Source organism: Macaca nemestrina, chromosome 6 (genome assembly GCF_043159975.1).
Source record: "Macaca nemestrina isolate mMacNem1 chromosome 6, mMacNem.hap1, whole genome shotgun sequence".
Taxonomy (NCBI): Eukaryota; Metazoa; Chordata; class Mammalia; order Primates; family Cercopithecidae; genus Macaca; species Macaca nemestrina.
In genome coordinates, this window is record NC_092130.1 from 118,561,642 (window position 1) to 118,580,782 (window position 19,141).

At 42.1% G+C, this 19,141-nt stretch overlaps 2 protein-coding genes across 5 annotated transcripts in view; one reads left to right on the forward strand and one right to left on the reverse strand.

The window, feature by feature from the left end:
• Positions 1-530: 530 nt before the first annotated feature.
• Positions 531-19,141, forward strand: part of LOC105499410 (MIER family member 3) — a 33,431-nt gene continuing 14,820 nt past the window's right edge. For 2 of the 4 annotated variants that reach the window (XM_011771966.3, XM_011771965.3), the window contains exons 1-7: positions 531-632; positions 2,074-2,098; positions 5,933-6,078; positions 14,168-14,302; positions 15,504-15,624; positions 17,475-17,560; positions 17,727-17,799. In XM_011771966.3, the coding sequence (XP_011770268.1) occupies positions 624-632; positions 2,074-2,098; positions 5,933-6,078; positions 14,168-14,302; positions 15,504-15,624; positions 17,475-17,560; positions 17,727-17,799 (595 nt within the window). In that variant the 5' untranslated portion in view covers positions 531-623. Of the gene's footprint in view, positions 633-1,154; positions 1,371-2,073; positions 2,099-5,932; positions 6,079-14,167; positions 14,303-15,503; positions 15,625-17,474; positions 17,561-17,726; positions 17,800-19,141 lie in introns of those variants that run through there. The other 2 variants (XM_011771963.1, XM_011771964.1) reach the window with 1 other exon arrangement.
• Positions 5,940-19,141, reverse strand: part of LOC105499408 (SET domain containing 9) — a 38,281-nt gene continuing 25,079 nt past the window's right edge. Inside the window, exon 6 of the mRNA XM_071098903.1 lies at positions 5,940-6,068. Within this exon, the coding sequence (XP_070955004.1) occupies positions 6,050-6,068 (19 nt within the window). The 3' untranslated portion in view covers positions 5,940-6,049. The remainder of the gene's footprint in view (positions 6,069-19,141) is intronic.

A 19,141-nucleotide genomic window follows, 5' to 3' on the forward strand; every position in this document is an offset into this window, starting at 1 on the left:
CTCCATCTCCCATTCCTGCAGGTCTCTTCGTGGAAATGGCAAAGTGCCTGACTGTTGTCCTCTCATTGTGGACTGACTCTGCCATCCACCAGCCTCTTCTCCCATTTCCCAGACTTCCTCCCACGTCTATTTCATCGATCACCTCCTCCTCTTAGGGAAGTTGAGTCTGTCGAGTTCCCCTGCACATCTCCTGCCAGTCCAAATTTCCTGCCCGCACGCCCTCCCGCGCCGCGGTGTCTGTGGGTCGGTCCCCAAACGCGCCCGCCGGCTCTTGGGCCTCCACTGGCTGGACGTGGGTCTGTCCCGCGCCCGTGCGTCCGTCCGTCCCCACTTGCCTCCAATTCCGCAGGAACTTTACTCCAGCCGGGAGAAGGACCGTAAGCGCGGGTGCGCGTCTGGCCGGCTGCGGCGGGCACGCGGGTGGCGAGGGGCGCCAGGCAGTGTGGGCGTGCGAGCGGGCCGGGGGCGTCGCGGGCCGCCCTGCCCTATAAGGGGCCGTGCCGCCTCCGCCGCCGGGCGGGTGCCGGGCGGACCGCGGCGGCGGCGGCGGCGGCTGCGATTGGCTCAGGCGCCCCATCCGGGGACTGGGCTCGGCGCTGCTCGTTCGCCCTAAAGGTACCAATATGGCGGAGGTGAGCAGGGAAACCGGGCAGGAGCAGCCGGGCTGGAACGGGCGCCCGGCGGCTCCCCGCGGCCCCCGAGCCAGCCTGGGGGATCCGGGGCTCTTTCCGCGGCCCCATGAAGGGCGGCGTGGCAACGCGGGGGTCGCGGGGCGGCGACTGGCCGCGGCGGGGCCGGCCGGGGGGCGGGAGCGGGCGCGGGAGCGGTCTCCCTCCGGGACTAGGCCGCGGCGGCTCCGGCCCCGGTCGGGCCGGGCGACGGAGCCGGACGGAGGTGGCGGCCGGCGGCAGCGAGCCCTGCCCCAGGGACGGGGCAGTGCCGTGCCCCCGGCCGCTGACGCGGGCCGCCGGCGCCTCCGCGCCTCTTCCCGGGGCCCGGGTGGGTGTAAACCGGCCGAGCCCCCCCTCCGCGGCCGGATCGCAAAGAGGGGAGCGGGCTGCGCCACTGCCCTGCGGGAGTCGTGCGCTGTGCCCCCGGCCCACCGGGCCCGGGCTGCGGCGCGAAGGAGCCGCACGCCTTACTTTGCTGGGGGCGCAGAGAAGAGCGGGATGCGCGGCCACCGGGCTTCGCTGAAGAGCGGGACTCCCCGCCCCGTAGCCCGGGAGGTGCGGGCGCCCCTGGGGTTAAAGGGCAGACCGAGACCCTCAACGCCCTCTCCAGGAGACAGGCTTGATAGCCCCAGTTTACTCTGGGCTGGAGGAAAGAAGGCTGGGCAAGCGAAGCTGCCCCGGCCATGTCCCCCGGGACTGGTGAGCTGGGGGGAGGGGGCGTTGTGGCAGGAGCCCCTAGGCTGGAGCTCGCCGGGGCTGGAGGCGGGCTGGCGGTCCAGGGAGGGACTGAACACTCTGGAAGGAGCCAGCATCCCTGAAACTGAGAGGAGCTGCATCTCTGGACTCGGGAGAGAGGATGGGGGACTCGCGCTTTGGTTTGGGGGCGAGTGTCCGATTCGAGCTGGCCTGTGCTCCAGGGGAAGAGATCGGCCTCGGAGTTGGGGCTCCCGGGCCCCAGGGGCAGACTGGGTGCTCAGAACGCGAGTTCCTTCCAGAAAAGGGTGTTACGTTTCGAGTTGTTTGGGGCTTGGGAGAGCCGGGCGGGATTTGGGGGACTCCGGAGATGCCAGGGATGGGGGACTGATGGTGCGAGCCGACTGCTCTGGGTTTTGCTTCTCCGCTTTTTAACTTGCTGAGCTCCAAGAAGCGACTTGGAGTTGCCGCTCAGACTCCGGGCTTAGTCCCGGGTCTGTGAGTTTGTACACTGGGGACTCGGGGAGGAAGGCGAGGCAGCCAAGAGGGGGCCCGAAAGGGGCCGGGAAAGATTGGAGCGAAGCTACGTCTTGCACTTTTGGCAGCTGCGGTGGAGCGCTCGACTCCGCCTCCTCTGCGCCCTGTTGCCGGCGCTGCCTCTTTCCCCGGCTGCGGGATCTAATCTCACGTTTTCTTCTCTCTCTCCTAGGCTTCTTTTGGAAGTTCGAGCCCAGGTTTGTCCTATTTTCTTACCTCTTCAGTGGTTCCTAGTGGGTAATGTGGGCTCAAAGATCTGTTGCTAAATGGTTCCCCACAGAAATGTATCTTGAAGGTTTTTGTTCATTGATTTTTAAGAGTTTCAATGTGCATTTAGTAGTTAAGTTTGGGGAAGGAACAGTTATACTGTTCTTTGTTGTTTTCTCTTGCATGTTGGAAAGGTAACTGTTACAAAGCTGCTACGACAAGCGTTCTTTTAAGTAATATGGCTTTAATTATTACATATCTTATTTTTTCTCCGAGCCTGAAACAGTTAATCCCAAATTAACTTGACACCAACTTTAGCAATTTAGATTTTAATTTCGGCTTTTTCGAGAGACTTAATTTGTCAGAACTCTGGGACTACTTTACTAACCGTAACTCCTCATCTCCTCTTACTTTGTTTCTTTTTCATAATTAAATGTCTATGAATTGTGTTAAAATCGGAAGTTGAGAGGTAAAGCTACCTTAAAATAAAAAAAAACTTCCAAGTTCGTCACAGAAAAATGATGATTTCGACTTCTGAGCTGAGACAATCTTAGATCATCTAGTACGGTGTTTCTTAACTTTCTTGAGGTCAGAAACCCCTGTGAGGATCTAGTGAAAGCAAGGGATGCGTCCCAGAACTCTGCACATATGCATAATTACACACAATCTGGGGTTTGTAGAATTCCTGAAGCAGGTCCATGATAAGGACCTTTCCTCATGTGCTAATCATGTAAGGATATCTTTGTTTCAGTTTCTCATCCCCTTTCTGTCTACCTCCTCGCTCTCCTCCCTCTCATAGTCTACAGCAAAAGCACCTCTGGACTGGTCCAACTCCATTATTTTACACTTGAGGAGACTTTTAAATAACTTTAGTTAGTGGTGGAGCACAAATGAGCTCCTAAATCTTCCATTACAACTTGTTTCCGTAGAGTGAATAGTCTGTTTCCTTACAGTATTACTTTTTGTATCTACTCGACCTTCAGAGCCTCACTTGACTGTCATTTAGGCTACATCTTTAAAATTTATTCTAAAAATTTTTGTTAATTTTGAGATGAACTTTTTTGTTATAACTGATTTTAGGAAAATATATACACGATGTCAAGCAGCTGGATTAATGGATTTTTTCCGTTTGGCATCACTGACTTCTTTTAAGAAGTTTCAATCTAAGTAAAAAGCCAAAAGACAGTGTAACCTGTTTTTAATCAACTAGCCTGTTTTGTTGTTGTTGGTTTTTTTTTTTTTTTTTCTGAGACATCAGCCAGGCTGGAGTGCATTGGCGCAATCTCACTGTAACCTCCGCCTTCTAGGTTCAAGCCATTCTACTGCCTCAGCCTCCCAGGTAGCTGGTACTACAGGGATGTGCCACCACACCCGGCTAATTTTTCTGTATTTTTAGTAGAGATGGGGTTTCACCATGCTGGCCAGGCTGATCTTGAACTCCTGACCTCAAGTGATCCGCCCGCCTCAGCCTCCCAAAGTACTGAGATTAATTAACTAGTTTTTTTTTTTTGAGACGGAGTCTCGCTCTGTCGCCCAGGCTGGAGTGCAGTGGCCGGATCTCAGCTCACTGCAAGCTCCGCCTCCCAGGTTCATGCCATTCTCCTGCCTCAGCCTCCCGAGTAGCTGGGGCTTCAGGCGCCCCCCACCTCGCCTGGCTAGTTTTTTTTTTTTGTATTTTTTAGTAGAGACGGGGTTTCACCGTGTTAGCCAGGATAGTCTTGATCTCCTGACCTCGTAATCCGCCCGTCTCGGCCTCCCAAAGTGCTGGGATTACAGGCTTGAGCCACCACGCCCGGCCAATTAACCAGTTTTTTAAAAAGAGAATTTTAGAGTTGGAAGGGATTTTTGAGGTCCTTTCAGTCATCCCCATGTATTTTGCAAATGGAAGACAGGAGCTAGACCTAGAAAGTTTAAATGACTTGCTTCAGGTCCCAAAAAGCCAAGGACAAAGCTGGGAGTAGACCCTCAGGTCCTTCGATTTTTGGCCCTTATTGAATACCTTCCATGTTAAAGGGGAAGCCTGTTGTGCCAAGTGATACAGGAGTAACAGAAGAGCCCAGAGGAGCTCTGCTACCAAAGAGGTGGAAAAGTCAGCATCTATTTCATTTCTGCCTCTTTGGCATACCATGGAACTTGCCAGGAATTCCTCAAAAAAAGAAAATTTGTAATGGTGGATGTGAGCTAATTAATTAATATTCGTATGTCTTTTTGTTTGTTTTTTGTTTTTTGAGATGGAGTCTTGCTCCATTGCTCAGGCTGGAGTGCAATGGTGTGATCTTGGCTCACTACAGCCTCGACCTCCCAGGTTCAAGCGATTCTCCTGCCTCAGCCTCCCAAGTAGCTGGTATTACAGGTGCCCACCACCATGCCGAGCTAATTTTTTTGTATTTTTAGTAGAGACAGGGTTTTGCTGTGTTGGCCAGGCTGGTCTGGAACTCCTAACCTCAGGTGATCCCCCCACCTTGGCTTCCCAAAGTGCTGGGATTACATGCATGAGCCACCGCCCCGGCCCGTATTTCTTTTTAAATTAAACCACATGTAAATCAACAGGTTTTTAAATGAGCAGATATTTTTCAACGTTAAGGAAGATAACATAATGTAAACCTGCCAAAAAATTAAGTCCTGTAGAAATCGTATTTTTAAAACTAATTAGAGTTCTCTGAACCCAGAATCAAAAATAATGAATTATGTGTGTGGTTTTTCCGTAGTGAACAATCTTTGGCCTAGTTCCGTGTTTTGGTAATGATCTCACACTGTCCTGAAATGTTTGAAATTTTAAAATATTCAGTAGCTTGACTGAGAACAGATTAAACTTTTTATGTTGAGTATGCTTCCATCCACTTCTTCTTTCCCCCAACCTCAGTTTCTGATACTTTCCTTCCTTTCTCTGAGGGTTACTGGCCTAATTGAATTGGATACTAGAGTAAAACAAGTGGAGAAAGTCCTGTTTTCTTATAAATTTGATTTCATTTCTTTGGGATTGTGGATTTTAGTCATTTCTTCTCTTGGTTTTTGGAGTTTCCTGTAGATTTCATATTTGCTATTAAAAGATATTACAGTTTTATAAACAAGTATGAATTATCCAAAACAACTTGCAATGGATACATCTTCCAAAACCTTCAGATGTGATTTTCTGTATTCCCTACACATAATCCTAAGAACTTTGTTAATAATCCAAAGTAAAGCAAAGTCTTACAGTTTAATGCTTGTCTGATTAATGCTAGGGAACTTGAAGTACTGTTAGAGACATATAAAGTGATACAATGCTTTTAAAAGCTGAATGGCTATATAGCTGCTTCACAGAAACTTGTATTTGTTTTATAAAACAGATTTTTGTTGTGTTTTTGTGTTTATTTGAGGGTTAGAATTTGAGTAAAATTTATATTATCCTGAAGTGTGAGTCTTAGTGTATAGTAGATTCTTGTGAAATCTTCCGTTCTGGAAATTTAATTCTTCTGACATTTTGCTTTGCGTTTAGACAGCTGTATTAAATGAACTGATAAGCAAGTTTGACTCCTTTTTCTATTAGAATGTTTCTTTAAGACCATGCTGCTTAAATCACTTTGTTGTTACAAGATGTTTTCTTGTAGACTAGACCCCTTATAAAAGTGTTTGTGAATAACTTTGCCTTGTTATTTTGCTGGTTTAGACATATTTTCAGAATCATAGGGTCTTAATTTATAACCTATAAAGTATATAGTAAATTCATTTAGTAAAACCCTCATGTAAACATTAAAAGGAACTGGCAGAAGAACACAAATTTTTATTTTATTTTGTTAATAGCCTTGTAAATGTGTAAAGTGATTCAGTTTGTTTTATTCCAGTTGGGTCTTTGTCTTCTGAAGATCATGATTTTGACCCCACTGCTGAGATGTTGGTCCATGACTATGATGATGAAAGAACTCTTGAAGAAGAGGAAATGATGGATGAGGGTAAAAACTTCAGTTCTGAAATAGAAGACTTAGAAAAGGTATAAGATTTACTTTAATACACATTTATAAAGAGTTTGAAATTCTGTTGTAATTTTTAAAATAATCTACCTGAAATAAAAATAGGATCATAATCCTTTTTTTTGTTTTCACTTTTATTTTGGGGGATAGCCTAATAAGTGTTTTCATTTAATTTTTCAAAATTATTTTGTATCTCTTAACCTAATTTTTAAGCTTATATCAGCACAGTGAAGTAGGTACACATAGGCATTTTACAGATGAGAAAATTGAGATACGGAAAACTATAGGCCCTAAGATTAGTTCTGAATCCTAGTCTAGCCCTCTTCCCATTATATCATACTGTTCTGCTAAGGGTCAAACTTGAATTTGGCTAAGTACTATAGTAGATACAGAGAGAAGTCTTTTTCTTCAAATAACTCATAATCTAGTGGAATATTTTAAGAAAATTGAAAAAGGTTTACTGTATTTTCAAATATAAATTGGTAATATCCCATCCCCTGCTCCTTTAAAAGTCATCTTTTAAAAGATTGGCAAGAGTGAGTGTAATTTATAATTTTTTAAGCCCCAAGTCAATATAAATTCAAATGAACTGTATTTTTAACATGCATTTATACCAGGACTGTATATAGAGAGGTCCCTATAGGGGTTACCTTGAAAACGTGTAGGATTTATGCTTACTTAACCATATTTGAAAATTTCTTTTTTTTTTTTTTTTTAATTTATTTATTATTATTATACTTTAAGTTGTAGGGTACATGTGCATAACGTGCAGGTTTGTTACATATGTATACTTGTGCCATGTTGCTGTGCTGCACCCATCAACTCGTCATTTACATCAGGTATAACTCCCAATGCAATCCCTCCCTGAAAATTTCTAATAAGCCAGAATAACAAAAGATTTCAGAAATGATACTTATCCCCTGAGTTATCCTACACCTCTTTTTCTTAAAAAGGGCAAGCACATTCTTATATATATATCATCTCCTCCGCTTAGTAGCTTTGTGAGGCAGGAGTGGAGTATTATTTTATTTCCTTCTTCACGTTAATACACAGGGAAACAGAAGAGTGACTTAACTGCCCTCCCACTTGCTCTGATCTGTGGTTTTTATCTGTAGTAAAGTGCAACTGTATACATGTGGTCTCTATTATTTTTTTTGATGTTTAAAGAAACATGAAAATGAATTAAAAAAACAGTAGAGACACAAATATAAAGAGTAAGGATCAAGTTTTTAGAAGGAATTTCAAATTATGTTTTAATTATTTCTATATAACTTGAAATAGTGTATTAATCTTTTATTAGTGGAAAGATTAGTGGAATAGTGATTTAGGTATCGGTGCATATTAATAGTCTTAGGGGATTGATGTTAATGTTCATTTGCAAGAATTATAAGTTTTTATGTTCATAGTAAATAAACTCAGTTGTGTGTTGACTGTAATATGGCCCATATTTTAGTGTTCACAAATTTTTATTACATCATGTGTTATGGAAAATAAGGTAAGTACAAAAGTAATTTTCTTTTAGTAGCTCTTTGAGTATAGAATATGTGGCTAGATTTTAGTTATTAAACATACTAAAATAGGATTTATGTAATATCTTTATATATTTTAATGTATTCATATTACTGCCTTCTGAGAGCTTTCAATAGTCCCAGATTTATAGGTAGAACTTTTTTTTTTTTTTTTTTTTTGAGAAGCCAGCTTGCTCCATTGTGCAGGCTGGAGCGCAGTGGCACAGTCTTGGCTCACTACAGCCTGTGCCACCTGGGTTCAAGTGATTCTCCTGCCTCGGCCTCCCGAGTAGTTGGGATTACAGGCATCCACCATCACACCTGGCTACTTTTTGTATTTTTGGTAGAGATGGGGTTTTGCCATGTTGACCAGGCTGGTCTTGAACTCCTGACCTCAGGCAATCCACCCGCCTTGGCCTCCCAAAGTACTGGGATTATAGCGTGAGCCACTGCACCTGGCTGGTAGAACTCTTTAAAGAGTACTTATTTCTGCTTTTATTAATATATAATTATCCCCTTGGTGTTCACTGTGAGAAAAATTCAAAAATTCAGAAAAGCACAAATGAGAAAGTAAAAAATCATTTTTTCTACCACTTAGAATTTAGTATAGGTTTTTTCCTTTTTGTTAAAAGAAAAAAAGAAAAAGCATTTAGGCTGGGGGCGGTGGCTCACACATGTAATCTCAGCACTTTGGGAGGCTAAAGTGGAACGATCGCTTGAGCCCAGGAGTCTTGAGACCAGCCTGGGCCACATAGTGAGACCCCATTTCTACCGAAAAATTTAAAAATTAGCTGGGCATGGTGGTGCATACCTGTAGCTCCAGCTTCTTGGGAGGCTGAGGTGGGAGGATCACTTGATCATCCCAGGAGTTCAAGGTTGCAGTGAGCTATGATTGTGCCACTGTATTCCAGAGTATGTGACAGACTGAGACCCTGTCTGGGAAAAAAAAGATCACAAGACATTTAAGCAAATTATATGTGTATTGTTTAGCAGCCTGTGCCTTAAGGTAACAGACAGGCGTTAGTTATTAACATGAAATGCATCTCAGTCAGTCTCATTTGGTCCATCCAGCAATGCCATCAGTTGTGTCAGATGAATGTTGGCGTTATTTTTCTAGGCTCAGAGACCTTGTTGATTGTAGGACGTAGTGTTGATTTCTTTTCTTTTTTTTTTTTCTTTTTTTGAGACGGAGTCTTGCTCTGTTGCCCAGGCTGGAGTGCAGTGGCACAATCTTGGCTCACTGCAAGCTCCGCCTCCTGGGTTCACGCCATTCTCCTGCTTCAGTCTCCCAAGTAGCTGGGACTATAGGTGCCCACCACCACAGCTAGCTAATTTTTTTTGTTTTGTTTTTAGTAGAGACAGGGTTTCACCATGTTAGCCAGGATGGTCTCGATCTGCTGACCTTGTGATCTGCCCACCTTGGCCTCCCAAAGTGCTGGGATTACAGGCGTGAGCCACCGCGCCCAGCCTACTGTTAATTTCTAAACAGTGTAGGGGTAGGGGGAGGAACACTTGTATATGAAGTTTGCACTTTAGTATCAGGCTACATCCTGATTCTGATACGTGAGGGAGGACATCATAGGATCAAGGAAATGATGGTATGTGAGGAAATGGAGGTGAGAGGGATTAGGTGATTTGTCCAATATAATGGTTAGCAATTAGTGGGTCTTCTGCCCTAAATATGGTACTCTTCCTGATATAAATCCTTTGACTTATAGAACAGTTCATTTATAAGTGTGACTACATTCTACTGTGTTCCTTAAAATGTAAATAGGTTCAACAAAATACCCAAGAAAAGGAAGAGAAAAATCCTTATACCTGGGATAAGGTGTTGGATCACACTTCTAAGCTGATTTAGCTACCACAGATCCTTACAGACTTTGAGACTTACTAATTCAATTTTGAAAAAATTGTTTTTATGTTTTAAAGGACTTAAGTGCTTTATTAATAGGCTCTCATAGAAAGCTCATTTGTGAAGTGCTTCAGAGACTAGAGTCACCTTTTCCAGTTTTGCTTTAAAAGTTTTGGTACAAATGATTTGTGTTTTAGCATCAACCCTCTGGCCACCACTGTCATCACTTGAACTTATTAATGAGGTTTCTATGAAGATGGTCACCTTCTCCCTCAACAGATGGTCATGCCTGTGTCTTTATAGAAAAGTGGGGGTTTTCTTGAGTGAGTGCTGGGAACCTCCTGTCTCCCTCACATATACAAACTTTCATATTATTCTTTCCCTCCTGTCCTGTGAAGTATCTGTGATATCCCAGGCTAACCTCTAGATTCTATCCCTCCTGCCCTCAATTTATTCTTTTACCCTTTTTTTTAAATTTCCACATAAGAATCCTACTCATGTAGATCCCACATTTGGAAGAAATTCTCTTTTGATCTTGTGTTGCCCTCAGTCACTCCCCTTTTGTAGCCAAATCTCAAGTCACATATGTACTTTCTTCCCCTCCCGTTCAGTCCTTAGCTTGGCTTCTTCCACCGTGCCATAAGGCCACCAATAATTACTTATGTAGAGATGGTCTCACTCTGTCACCCAGGCTAGAGTGCAGTGATATGATCATAGCTCACTGCAACCTTGACCCCCTGGGCTTAAGCAATTTTCCCACCTCAGCCTTCCAAAGCCTAGGGATTACAGGTGCACCCCACCACCCTGGCTAATTAAAAAAAAAAGTTTTTTATGGAGAAGGGGTCTTTCTATGCCCAGGCTGGTCTCCAACTCCTGGGCTCAAGCTATCCTACCTTGGCCTCCCAAAGTGCTGGGATTACAGGCAGCAGCCACTGCCCCTGGCCCAGGTCACCAATAATTCCTGATTGCCAGATACTAAGATTTCTTGTCTTTTTCTTGCTTAATTTCTTTTTGGAATTTGACCCAAGTGACCATTCCTGATTATCCATACTTGTTTCTGCCTTAATTTATGGAATCCTACTTTTTCCTGGTTCTATTGTCTGACTTCTCCCTCCTTATTTTATGATCTTTTCTTTCTTTGCCCGCATTTTCATTAACATTCTCTGGGGTTTTGGCTATTGTCTTCTCACTCTGTGTGCCTTTTCTGGGTGATCTCACTCAAACCACTGCTTTAGCTTTCACCTTAAACTGATCATTACTGTCCCATCCTTAAATTTATCTTGTGTTTCTGTCTCAGTGGTGCTATAGTTACCTAACTTCCCAGGCCAGAAATCTGGCAATCCATTTGAACTCCTATGTTGCTTTCATTCTTTCTATCAAGTAACTCAAGAAATGGATCTTTCCCTAAATTTCACTCAAATAATCCCCCTTCTTAGTTCAGGCTCTCATTCTACTTCCCTTAGAACATTATTTCCAAAATACGAATCATGTTTAAGAATTTTCAGACATACCCATTGCCCATAGTGTAACATATTTGAAAGTTCTTCTGATAAGCATAGATCCCCTCCTCTTTTCTCTCTACCCTCTCCGTGGGTGAGCTCATCAACTTCTGTGGTTTTAAATATCATCTAGATGCTAATGAATGCCAGATTTATATCTTTAGCCCAGCCTGGTTCTCTGAGCTCCAGGCTCCTGGCCAACCTGACTTTTCTACTTGGATGTTTCATAGTCCTCTTAAACTTAACCGTGTCCTTTGCAGAACTCTTGTTTTTGTTTTGTTTTGTTTTGTTTCCTTCAAAAACCTTTTATTCCTTTAGTATTCTCTATCTTGGCAGAAGTTACCACCATCTAGGCAATTGATCAAATAGAAAACTGGGGAGTCCTCCTTCCCTTTCCCTCCCACGTCCAGTGACCCATTTGGTTCTACCTCAGAATATGTCTCTTCTCTTCACTTCTCTCCTCTTGTGTATCACTACCCTCACCTAGCACGAGGCTTTTTAAGTGGTTTCCCTGCTTCTCCTGTATCTCTCCACCCTTCTCAACTTTTCTTCATGCAGGTGTTCAGTATTTTAAGAAGAAATAATGCCATGGTACTCCCTTTTTATGAGTCTCCGATGGCTCCTCATTGCCCTGGGAATGAAGTCCAGGTTCCTTTCCTTGGCCCTGAGGCCCTTTGTGATCTGTCCCTGCCTCTCTTTCCATTCTCTTGAACCATTCTTCATTCTACTCACCAAACTTTGGCCACTTGGCTTAGTAGGAAACCACCTTCAGCCCTTCAGGCCTCACATGTGTCATTTTTTTTGCCTGGAATACTCTTCACGGGACTGGCCTTCTCAGACTTCAGGCCTCTGCTGAAGATTGCTGACTGTCTCTCCCTGCTACCCTCTGAAAGCGGGCCCCGAGTGTTACTCTGTATCTCAGTGCTCTGTTTGTTACACTCATCAAACTTGGCAGCCCTATATTTGTGTATTGTCAGAAGCCTTGTCATCTTTCAAGACTTAGCTCAGTCTTCACCCTCTGTGCATACCTCCATACTCCATACGAGTATTCTTGGGATGTAGATCTGCCCTTCTCTATACTCACAATTGAATATTGAAGTCATCACATTGTGTTATAATGGCTAACTCATCAGTTTCCCCCACTAAGACTGAATTCCTTGTGAGCAGGGATTCTTCAGTAAATTTAATTTTTATGTCCAGTAGCCAGTAGCTAGTAGCCCTCAGCCAAGTACTTAGAACTGAGTAAATGATGGGAAGGTGGACCATCAGTGCATGAGAGGTGAAAATTGCCACTCCCCATTTCAGGAAGAAAGACTGAAACTGTGAGGTTCTGGAGAAATACTACTGACAGGTGCTTGGCAAAGGCTGCAACCCAGGCATCTCTTAAATTAGAACCAATATGAGCCAAAGGGAATGGGCTACGTGGACTCTGCAAGGAGCAAGATAGGACTGTAGAGAGACTCTAAATCTGAGTCTTGTTACCTTCAAGGGATTCTTTGGTTTGGAAGAAAAATAATTCATGGAAGTTTCCCTGTGGTGTAAGTGAACTTCACCCTGTTCTGACAATCCAACTCAATTTATGCTGACTCCATGCTCCCAAAGGAGTTTTGGTCGATTTAAATCCCAAGCTAAAAAAGATTTTCATGATCATTTATGGTCATTAGAAAGGTGTATGTCTACTACTGCAAATTTATAAATTAGTGTTCTATCATATACCTGATTGTGTAAGTTCATTTAGCATGAATCTGTTTTAGTTATACACAATGGATTATGTAAGTTCCATACCTGCAAAGGTGCATCCCCTGTGGGCCCTGTGGGCAGCCAGCTGGCCCTGTAAGGAATCGTCACTGGCTCTTCTCAGGTCACTTTGTGATCAACTGTGGGCATGTTTTGCGTACTCTACTTTAGCGTTTTCATGCTGTTTGCTTTATGGATTATTTTTTTTTAAAGGGAAAACTAAACCATAAGCAAATTTTAAAAATCTTTTAATTGATGGATACAGAAATCTTAAAAATATTTAACAGATTAACTATTTCATGAGTATATTGTTTTGAAGTTATTTATTTGAATGATAAATAGTTCCTTTTTTTTCTTTTTTGTATTTTTACTAGAGATGGGGTTTCACCATGTTGGCCAGGCTGGTCTCGAACTCCTGACCTCAAGTGATCTGCCTGCCTTGGCCTTCCAAAGTGCTAGGACTACAGGTGTGAGCCACTGTGACCGGCCTTGAATAATAAATAGTTCTATACACTTTAGTAGTTAAAACATAGTCATGTGTCGTTGAACGAGGGAATACATTCTGAGAAAGGCGTCATTAGGCAGTTTCATTGCTGTGTGAACATCATAGAGTATGCTTAGACAAAAGTAGTTAATGTAGCCTACTATACACCTAGGCTATATGGTGTAGCATATCATTCCTAACACAGTTGTATGTGCAGCCTGGCTGTATATGCAGTCTGCATGCACTGAATGTTATATAGTATATCGTAACACTTATTTTCACATGGATTCCTGAGAGGGAAACAGTGACTTGGTGTCACTATGAGGCATGGCATAGGTATTCATAACATAGGCAGCACTGTAGCCGGGGCATGTAATTTTATTAAAGAAGCCAGTAAGATAACTGGGGAACTGGGATTCAAACCCGGAATTAAGCCTCAGTTTTCTCACCTGTAAAATGGTGATAATAGTATAATCTTCCTCAGACAGTTGTTTTAAAAAAACTGGTATAAAAATAGGGGATGTAGTAAGAATATAAAAGGATAATTGTGCTTTGAACATAAATATTGCTGATGTTAGTAAACATTCAGCAAAAGTTTTTCTACCAGGTGTCTTCTAATTAACATGAAGAATAAAGCAAGCGGTCGGCTGTTAAATGCATGGAAAGAAGCTGTGAATTACAAGTTATTGATTGATTAATTGGAAATGTTTTCAGGGCAAATCTTTATGTTAACTTGAAAGCTAAAAAGCACTAAAGCAAATATTTGAGGAATTTTTAAAATAGTAAAATGCTTCTGGAAAATAAAAACTAAGGTGTTAATTGTTAGGCTTTTGTTTATACATTAATTATAGGTCTAGGTGTTTGGTCCTGTTTTCTGACAACAGCAGAAAAAGAAAAACTGAAGCTTGCCTTTGATTTGTTCTGCTGTAGTGATAATGTGCTTTATGAACCTAAGGGGACAGTAGAGTTTACCTGCAGTTCAGTATTGTGACATCCGCTAAGTCTGTGTTTATGCCCTGGCTTGAACAGGAAGGAACCATGCCTCTAGAAGACTTACTGGCATTCTATGGCTATGAACCTACGATTCCAGCAGTTGCAAATTCCAGTGCAAATAGTTCCCCAAGTGAACTGGCAGATGAACTACCAGACATGACACTAGACAAAGTAAGTGTGAGTATTTGAAAGAAAAATTCAGGATCTGTTACCATTGACTGCTTTTATTAGAGTTTTTTTTTTCCATTTAAAGTATTATTTAATAATTCTTAAATGTAAACTTCTTGTTGACCCATTGTGCTTATTTCGGTGGCTGATATAAACATTGTTTGGCTTTGATCACACTATGTTAAGAGTAGTATTAATAGCAGCTTCATGGTACTTTGCATGCCTGAATATTCTCCCGTAATGTTTTCATCTTTCCTGTGTAGACACATTGTATCTAAACTTAGATCTTGGCTTAACTTCTTTTGATCCTATAAACACATAAAAGCCTTGATTAATAAATCCCCCAGCAGCCTTCAAACCAAGCTGGCTTAGGCGTGGAGTGGTTGGAGAGAAGTTCTGTTTTCTTGGCTCTGGGAGTGACAGCGGCCGCAGCAGCCAAGACCACGGTGATCCATCTCTAACATAGGCTGGTTGTGGGGAGGCCTAGTCCCTGCTGAGGAAAATTCACACGGCCATGGCCTCTGCTAACAGATCCCTGGGAACCTTTCCTTGCCTTTCAGATCTCAGGCAGGGAGAGGAATCCACATCTTGGAACCTCTTCCTGTGAGTTACATTGTTCCCACTTTTAAGTCAATGTGATATTAATGTACCACAGACTTTAATGACCATAGTCATTCAACAAGTATTTATTGAGTGGCTACTATGTGCTAGGCACAAGGATGACTGTATACTTACATAAAAATTAATTCAAACGTGTTTCTTTTAAAATTATGTCAGTAGTCAGAGCTGTTCATTAGTTGGATTTTTAAATTATGAAGAGTGGAGGTTGGAGGCATTTTTTCAGTTTTATTTTATTATTGACAGAAAATGAATATAATTGTTAAGCACTTAAAAGTCAGACTATTTTTGTTGTAAATTCACTAAAAATTAGCCTACAGCTTTAGATAAGCTCTCTGTATACCCACAAATTAGGCAATTGTTTGTTATAAGTATATAGTTGCACTAATTATCATTTAATAGTATATTATTGAATATTACATAATATCAAATACTAAATATTTTTGTACGTGAAGTAAATAATAGGAGAATTTCATATTTCTTTCATAAGGTTCCAACTGCTTCTTAATTATATGTTATAAAAAGATAGTTTTCTTAATGAGATGTAATCATTGCTAACTCTAGCACTGCCTTCTTATTCTTCCAGGAGGAAATAGCAAAAGACTTGTTGTCAGGTGATGACGAGGAAACTCAGTCTTCTGCGGATGATCTGACGCCATCTGTGACTTCCCATGAAACTTCTGATTTCTTCCCTAGGCCTTTACGATGTAAGAAACCCAGTGGATTACTGATTAATAGTAACATTGATACTGTAGCTTTAGTACATTTTATTGTGTTCAGTAATTTATGTCAGAATATTCTAAATATTTTATGTGGTTGAGATAAAATACATCTGTAATTTAAACAAGATTATAACCTTTCTTTTGGGATAGAGGTGAACTAATATGTCATTTAAAAATTGAAATATTTGGCCAGGTGCAGTGTCTCACGCCTGTAATCCCAGCACTTTGGGAGGCCGAGGCAGGCGGATCACTTGAGGCCAGGAGTTTGAGCCCAGCTTAGCCAACATGGTGAAACCTATTCTTTACTAAAAATACAAAAAATTAGCCAGGCATGGGGGCATGCACTTGTAATCCCAGCTACTTGGGAGGCTGAGGCATGAGAATCACTTGAACCTTGAGGGTGAAGGTTGCCGCCAGCTGGAGATCATGCTACTGCACTCCAGCCTGGGCCACAGAGAGAGACTCTGTCTCAAAAATAATAATAATAATAAGATAAAAATGGAAATATTGACTTTATTTTTACAAGGCCATTTTCCTTCTCAAGAGTCATCTGTTGCTATGGTAACCATTCCTAGTTTCACCAAAAAATTTTTTAGACTTTTTTGAATTTCTATTAAAAGGCTCCTGCTCTGCTGGTTTTGAATACTTACCAGTGCTCAAAAGGTATTTTCACTTTTAATGATAAATCTTTTTCCTATTAGTTCTTGGTGTTACCTCTTAATGTTTATCAGTAATACTTAAAAGGTTTTGGGGTTGGGTGTGTGATCCCAACACTTTGGGAGGCTGAGGCGAGAGGATCACTTTAGGCCAGGATTTCTAGACCACCCTGGGTAACATAGCAAGACCCTGTCTCTACAAAAAAAATTTAAAATATAAAACTTAGCTGGGTATAGTGGCATGCACATGTAGTCCCAGCTATTTGGGAGGCTGAGGTAGGAGGATCACTCAAGCTCAGGACTTTGAGGTCACAGTGAGCCATGATCAGGCTACTGCTCCCTAGCCAGGGTGACAGAGTGAGACCCTGTTTCTAAAAATAAATAAATAAAATGTTTTGGACTAAAATAATTTCTTAGATGCAATCTGCAGTCTCACTCTTTTTTTTTTTTTTTTTTTTTTTTTTTTTGCTATTTTTATGGTAGAAGAACTGTTTGGTTAATAAGTTCAAATATCCATGCATTCGTGTGTGTACAAAAACAGTTTCAGTGGACCTAATATGCAACTCTGTGTGTGTATCTCCTTCTGGATTAGTATAATCAGAACTCCAGTGTTTTACTTTCTTTTTAAGGTGGCCACAGTGGTTTCCTTTTACCTCCCAAACTATTTAATAGTATACCATAATAATTATCAGAATACTATACACTTTTTTTTTTGAGATGGAGTCTCACTCTGTCGCCCAGGCTGGAGTGCAATGGCGTGATCTTGGCTCACTGCCACCCCTGCCTCCCAGGTTCAGGCAATTCTCCTGCCTCAGCCTCCCGAGTAGCTGGGATGACAGGCGCCTGCCACCATGCCTGGCTAATTTTTTTGTATTTTTAGTAGAGCCTGTTGGCCAGGCTGGTCTTAAACTCCTGACCTCAAGTGATCTACCCACCTCAGCCTCCCAAAGTGCTAGGATTATAGCCATGAGAGCCACTGCACCGCCCAGGATACTATACACTTTACTAGGATTTTCAGTGTCTCATTTTGACCAATGCCGATTGTGAAAATCATGCCGGCAGTTTAGTATACTTATGCTGATCTCACTTATTTAACAACATTTTTAAAAATACAACAGGCATTCTTCCAGGTTCTGCAAAAATAGGCAGTAAAAACCTTTTACATTTTTGTCTTTTAAGCAAATACTACATGTGATGGTGATAAGGAATCAGAGGTTGAAGATGTTGAAACAGACAGTGGTAATTCACCTGAAGATTTGAGGAAGGTAAGTTGAGTTAACATAGTGGACTAAATGGGCTTTTAAAAATATTTCTGAAATGATTTATGATAATTTTGTTGTTTTGACCTGTAGAAACTGATTAATGAGTTGGGGCTTTTTTTCAGTATCTATTTTTATAGTAAGTTATTTTTACCTCTCAATTTTCCTGTAGGAAATAATGATTGGTTTACAATATCAGGCAGAGATACCCCCTTATCTTGGAGAGTACGCTGGTAATGAGAAAGGTAAGGAAAGCTTTTGATTTTGATAATGTTTGGTAGATCAGGTTACCACTTGATATGTTTATTTAAATACCTGGTTTCATACCAGCCTTGGCAATATATAGATAGATTTGGGAAACATGCAGAGTTAGGATATTTAGGCCTGACTTAGGAAAAATGTATCAAAGTTAATCACTAGACTCAGTTTCCCCCAACCCCCAGCCCCGCCCAAGGCACACATAGTGCTTGTTAGCCAGTACGCTCAGTGCCTGTTGGAATAGTGGAGAGCCTCCCACAGTGCTGTACCTTGGCCTTCATCCTGCTTCAGTAGAAGTGGGTAGGATCTCATCACCTGAGATGATGAGAATGTTAAGGATATAATCTTCTGGAAAGAAAACTCTTGAGGGAAAAAGAGACTGGAAGAAATTCTCCTTCCCCAGCCCTGGAAGAGCAGGAAGTGAAATGTAAGGATCTGCTGCTTTTGCTTGTATACTCCTAATTATGTGTAATCAATTTTTCCTTACGTTTTTGGTGCATTCCAACGGTAGTTGGTTTTCAAAATACGGAGGGGATAAGGTGGTAGGATATAAAAATACAGTTACACCTTCTTAGTTGAACTCGGGAACCAAGTACATTAGGAATATTTCCGTGGGTGTTTGACTTTTTTCCTAAGTTGATTTATCCCTGTGAAGTCAAAAGGGCAAAAGCAGCACCCAACACAATACTTCCTGAGTCCTTTTTCCTTTCCTCCATGCCAGGTCATCCTCCATTTAAAGGAGGGAAGGACTGGTTACCCTGGGATTGTTAGCCATGGCAGCCACTAGGAACACTGTTTTCCTAAACTGCTTTCGAAGTGTTAAAAGACAGTTGTCCCAGGGGAAACAAAACATAACTGATAATCTTCAGATGTGCCAGCCTTCTCACCCCACCACCCAAATGCCACACTTGGCCCTTTGAGCCAAGTACATGCTCAGCAACTGTAGGTCCTTAAGTCACACATAGTAGAGGTGAAATTTTGTCAGTGCTGCAGATTGGAGGGAAGGTGTACTTTATCTTTTGAGGGAATAAACCCAAATTGTTTTACCTGTTTCACTTGTGACCAGAGAGAAAGTAAGTTCTAGGAACTTCTCTCAAAAGACAAGTGTTACTGCTTCACAGGCACACTTCATTTTTAACTTTCCTGCTACCTGGGACTGACAATGCCTGCTTCCTACAGTTGGGATTATAATGCACTTATCATGGTCCCTGGCATGCAGTGTGTTCTCAGTACATTATTTTTATTAGCTATAGTCAGTATTATGCACTTGAAGAATGGATTGCACTTGAAGCACTGGACTAAATACTTGGGCAGTTCATATTACTTTAT